Source organism: Lepidothrix coronata, unplaced genomic scaffold, assembly GCF_001604755.1.
Source record: "Lepidothrix coronata isolate B3197 unplaced genomic scaffold, Lepidothrix_coronata-1.0 Scaffold23, whole genome shotgun sequence".
Lineage (NCBI taxonomy): Eukaryota > Metazoa > Chordata > Aves > Passeriformes > Pipridae > Lepidothrix > Lepidothrix coronata.
In genome coordinates, this window is record NW_016690203.1 from 2358705 (window position 1) to 2364704 (window position 6000).

Here is a 6000-nt window from a genome sequence, read left to right on the forward strand (position 1 = left end):
TTTCAGTCGCTCATGGAATATAAATCTGGCTGTAAATAGAGAGGATTCCCTAAAGTATTCCCACACGAACAGAAGGAAGACTGGAAGCATTCAGAAAGCTAACGATTAACCCAAAGAGGAGAATATGGATATGATTATCCCTGCTGGAAGGAGGCTGCTTTCCCCTCTATACCCTGCAGAGTTCCATGGTGCTAGGTGCTGTACAAACATTTAATTTGGCCAGATCAATTTTCCAAACTGAGACTCATCGTGACAAAGACAAACCTCAATTTTTATCTGCTGCAGTGATCAAAAGGGTGTTTCTGTTTAACTAAGCTGACATGATTTACTTTTGTGTATAAGATCTTGCCATATGTGTATATTGAAAGTCTTCAACTAGTACAAATAAATCGGCTCCAACCTCTGCCCTTAAGGGACAGATAAATCCAATATTCTGAGCAAGTTATTAGAGTTAACAGTCAACATTTAGTGTGGACGCACATCCATTCATATGATAGTGTCCTGGAAAATATCTATGGTAAATACTGGGCCTATTTTTAAATAAATGCAAAACAGATTTCAGGGGAATTGAAAAGTATTTCCATTATGAAAGACAAAAGCGCAAGGAATAAACTGGGGCAGGAATGCAATTAATAGTTTTTAAAGGTGCAGTGTGCTCATTATGCAGCGATTTACTAATAGATTTACAGCAGTGAGCAGATTTTTATGAGCTTGGATATTTCAGGCAATGAATGATTCAGCTTGTACTGTTTTGTGTCACAGACAAATGAATACAAAACTGTTTTTATCTGTCATTTCTGCTTGTTCAATAATCAGTCAATGAACTCCTTTGATACAAACCCCACTTATCTTCCCCCCCCTACAAAAACATTTCCTTTTTGAATCTTGATTGCTATGATCATTAAGAAGATGAATCTGAAATAATGTCAGAGCTGTAGCTCTCTTGGGAGAACCACATAATTAGGAAGGAATTGAATGAGGTGCTAGAAGAGGGTCATATTTTCCAGCATCCCTCCAGCAGAGCTGGGAGACACGTGGCATTTCTGTCCCCAGAAAATGCCACTTTTCCCAGTATTTCCATTTCAGATCAGAGTGAGCTGGCCACAGCAGCTTTCCACAGAGGGAAGTTTTTAAATGCAATTCCAAGGAGATAAGAGAAATTTTGGAGGGAAAATTTCCAAGTGATTCAGACAGCCAGTGCCAGAAGCCAGGCAATCACAGTCTTGCAGGACACAGGCAGAAGAGCTGGACAAAGGCTCTGTGTGCCTGGCTTTGGGGAAGCCTCCAAGGCACTACCCAGCCCTGTCCAGCACAGCAGATCCACCGAACCAGAACAGCCCAATATGAAGCTTTTGTTTGCTCTTCTTCCCCATGACTATACCTCCCAACATTCCAAGGTGTTTCCTGGGACTGCTTCCAAACTGGCAGAAATTTAATGCTTTGAATGTGCACCTGATGGATTTGTGTGGTTGACAGCCACCTCTTGTTCTTTGATGTCCCTCAGCAGCAAGAGGGAGGGCCTTAATGCCAAATCATGGGACAACTCTTTTAGGTCCTGCGGAGCCCCACAGAGAGCACCACGGCATTCTGGGACATATTGTCTTCTCATCCTCTTCCTGTCTTATATAGTGGATCAAGAATCTTTTGCCACCATTTTACCAACAAATGCTATCCAGTTCAGTGGGAGAAGGTGGGCTGAGGGCATTTGTTTCCCCAATCCTCTTCCCTTTTTTGGTAATCCTTTCTTGAAAAAAAACCACATCTCTGTAGAAGAAGGATTACTAGCCATGAAGGAGTAATTTTGCACACCCTATCCCATTGCCACGTTTTCTGCATGAGAGATAGGCAACATCAACCCAAATCATCTCTCTGTTGGCTGACAACTCCATTTTAGCATTGGGATCAGATCAATGAGTGGTTAAAAGATGTGAGACTGGGGAACTGGAGCAAGGGCCCTCACTCATGGAGATTTAATAAGAAGTAAGCTATTTGGCAGATCTGGAAATGAGCTGGCAAAGGGAGCAAATACTGAGGTGGTAAACCTTTGTGAATTTTTTTTTTTTTTTTGGTCAAAGTGAAGCCTGACTGTAAAATTGCCAAAGAATCTCAGGATACTGAGTGCCTGAGAGATCAAATACTAGGCAAAAATCAGTGTTGATGAATGCAAAGTAATGCTTTTCAGAAAGAAAAAGCAGCTACAGTTATATATTTCTCAGCTGTGGGTTCTAAATTAGCTATCACCATCCAGGAAAGAAATGTTGGACTCACTGTGGATAGCTGTCTCAATTTGCTGTCTTCTTGCCTACCAGTGATCAAAAAAGACAAATAGAGATTTAAGAACTGTCAAGAACAGATAAACAACAAACAAGGAAACACCTTTAGCCACTGTATAAATCCATCTCATAACTCATAACTCGATGACAGCAGCCTGCCCTAGTTACTCCCTCCTGAAACTAGAAAAACTGCTGCAAAGGGCGGCAAGGATGCTTTAATGAAAAAAGTAACCCTTTGTGAAGAGAGATGAAAAAACCTTGGACTTCCAGTTTACAGAAAAGACTAATGAGAGGAAAATCTGGTAGAGGTCTCTAATGAGTGGCAAAGAAAACATGGACAGGGATGGATGATTAAATTGCAATATGGACGTAATGAAGCACCCAGTTCAGTTGTCAGGAAGCAGGTTTACACCAACAAAATGAACTGCTCTGTCACTGAAGGCACACATGCCTTGTGGCACATAGGATAGGAAAAGTACCAGAAGTATGAAAAGGTATGTTTTTCCTTTAGATAGATGAAGGGAAGGCTTTGAGTGTGTATTAGCTACCTTGGGCTGGATTTATATTCTGTCTGGGTTAGTCAGCATGCTAGTGGGATGATAGAGCCATGGAAAGTTCATTTTATGCATGTACATGCTCATGTCTTGTGCAGCCTTTCCCTGATCATCCACTGCTGGTCATTAATGGAAGGTGGATGATAATTTCAATGACTATTTCTACATCCCAAAATACTGGGAGGTGGGTTACTTGCTTTGTCCTCTTGATCTCCTGCTTTAGAGCTGTGTGATATACTGGATGGTAGATCTCATTATGATGGTGCCAGAGTGTGGGAGTGGAGATGCTGTTTTGCCTGAAAATATGGCTAATGCTTTAGTGGGGCCAGCTATCCCCAACAAATAGATATACTGATACCAGACAACATAGCAATTAACAATACAAATACCACCCTGACTGCGGCGATATATATGTCCTCATCCTTCCACAGCTGACTTGGCCACTGAGAAGACCACTGTGGCTTCCAGAACCCCAGGTTGTTGTTCACATGCCATTCAGCATCTCTTTCATTGCAAATGTTTCACAGAGTCACAGAATGGTTGACAGGGTCTCCAAAAGCCCCTCTTGAAGCTGGGGACCCTTTAGGCTTCCACTGAACTCCACCATGAGGTGTTACATTCTGAAGAGTAAAAGTAGAAACATACCCTGGACCAGACCTCCCACTGATGTTTAGCTCTGACAGTCACACAGAACGGATGAAAGGCTATGGAGGTCCCTGTGGTCATCCTTCAAATTAGCAAGTGTCCCTGAAATTTTTCCTTTATAGGAAAACTCTCCACAAGCCTGGTCTTTCCACTGCACCACCCTTTGGGCTGATGATGAACCCTTTTGGGCTCTGAACCAGCCTTCTCCCCTGGCGTATCTCACATGCTTTCACTTTGATTTCTATCCTGTGACATGTCAGCATATTAAGGGAATCAGAACACATCACAGTCTATGTTTTTCTGTGTACTTTTAGGAAATGTAGCAAGCAGTTGATAGCACAGCTGAAACTCATGTAATAATGTCACAAGCACCTCTCTCTACAGGGTGGAATTTCTTTCCCTGATGTTCTCAGCTGATTGACAAACTAAGCATGTACTCTGAATGGCTAAATTAGCACTGTGCTGTTTTGTTTTACCTTTTCTGTAATTTACAGGACATAAAAGTCTATTAAAAATTTGAAGTAAAACTCCAAGCAGCATTGTAATGCATTTAATTAAAGGTTAGAAAACAGGCACCAAACTTGCATGTGTACTGGCTGGACATATCTATACTTTTCTGTCCTTCTCCTCAATGACAGCTTGTCTCTTTTACAAGGAGGCAGCTAGCTTCAAAGTACCTACTGAAAGCCAAGAAGCTCACCAGCCAATATTCTTTCTGCAGGAAACCTGTGAATACATTTCACAACACAAGCACAGATCCCTCCTTAGTTTCCTTTGGTGTATAAACTGTTAAAGGAAGCAGTTTAACAGCAGCAAATATACCAGCTGCATATGTCTTGAGGCGCAGATGGCAGACAAACAAATAGACATATTGGTATCACTGTACAACACGATTTGCTTACCAGATTGAGGACTGTCAGATATTTCCACTGCCCACCGTAAAGGAACACTTCAGATGGCCGCTCTTCTGTTCTGATGTATACGATGGAATAGGCTACAAAAAAGTACCAGACGAAAGCAAGGCAATGGTATGTGGCGAGAGTAGAGATTTCCATGATTTAGCTAAGAGCAACTGATAATTGGTCCGAAAGCAGCTTTTCTCTTAAGGTCCTCGGTTGCTGTGCATGGGATATGGCAGGGCAGGAGGTTTTACTTCAGAGCAGACTCGGGACACGATGCCACTTTACTCTTGTCAAAAGGAAAAATCATAAGGCCGTGAACTTTGCTTCTGTTTGTTTCCCTTTTCACTGTACAGATAGGCTGCAGGGGGGAGGGGGCAGGGGATGAGAAGAATAGGCTTATTCCCCGGATTTAAATGCCTTGCTCAAGATTAACAAAGATTAGTTGCAGAGTTATGTAAGTTTTGGGTTGGTTTATTTTTTTGCAAAAGTAGGGGGACTTTTGCTGCTGATTTTGTGTAACAGGCTGTCATATGTTGGGTAGCAAGTGAAAACAAGTGGCATTTTCACTCATAGCTGTGGTGCAGCCATGACTCCAGCTCAGCTTGGGAAGCCTCTGTGACTGTTTTTTCCTTGTGCCAAATGAAGAAGTGGGAAACGTAACGGTCTGTGAAAGGAAAACCTAGTTGATTTGTTGATAGGCTATGGAGGTGGCAAGGAAGCTGATATGATTCCTAGACAAAGGTCCTTGGGGTTGAAAACCACTGTGAGTGTTAACATTTTGTTGTGGGAAAAGGCTCTGCCACCTTTACGGGGCTCCCCACTGCTGGGATTCATCACAGCCATGCCTGGCAGGCTGGACAAACCCAAAGCTACTTTGAAGCTTTGACAGGGATGGAAACACAGGGCAAAGGCCTTAGATGACAAACATGAAGTGCTGAGCAGCATGTCTTACCCCCCTGCTTCTTTACTTGCTGCCATTTACCTTCAGACATCCCATCTTCCCTAGCACAACATTATGTCACCATTGGGGCTGGGCTGAAGAAGAGAAGAACCAACACACAATGACCCTAAAATGAAGCAAACAAAAAAAATCCCCTGGAAATGCTCGTGTTTCCCACCCCACCTACCTCACCAAGCAGCCCTAATTAGCACTGGAAAACACACACAGCATTTCACAGAGTTCCCATAATTGCTGTGTTGTCAGCAGTAATTGCCACCTGAGTGTTTCATGTGGGCCTTGACAGGGAGTGGGTATCATGTCCCAGTCCACAGCTGGACCTTCTCCATGAAGGATGGGAAGATGGGGTGCTCTTCCCATCCCTGCAGAGGTTGCCCCAAGGGGAAGGGCTGGGCTTCAGCCAAGCATTAAAGGATCTCGTTTTTTTCCCCTTCTAACTGGCCTACAGGCAGCATTGAGCAATCTGCTATGTTTTGGTTTGGTTTGTTTTTTCTCTGTTTTTTTCCCCTTGTACTGGACATAATGCTCCACATGGGATAATTTCCTATAAACTCAGAGAGCAATGTGCATGAATGTTGGGAAACAGACCTCGCACTAAGACACTTCAATATTCTCCCGTGTTTCATTGACTTCTCCCCTAATTCAGATTGCCTGCATCCAGATTCCCC

General features: G+C 43.0%; 1 protein-coding gene across 1 annotated transcript in view; it reads right to left on the reverse strand.

Annotated features, from left to right (window-relative positions):
- The window catches only part of ADTRP (androgen dependent TFPI regulating protein), a 28547-nt gene extending 24020 nt beyond the window's left edge, over positions 1 to 4527 (reverse strand). Inside the window, exon 1 of the mRNA XM_017808525.1 lies at positions 4375 to 4527. Coding sequence (XP_017664014.1) covers positions 4375 to 4527 — 153 coding nt within the window. The remainder of the gene's footprint in view (positions 1 to 4374) is intronic.
- Positions 4528 to 6000: the final 1473 nt, after the last annotated feature.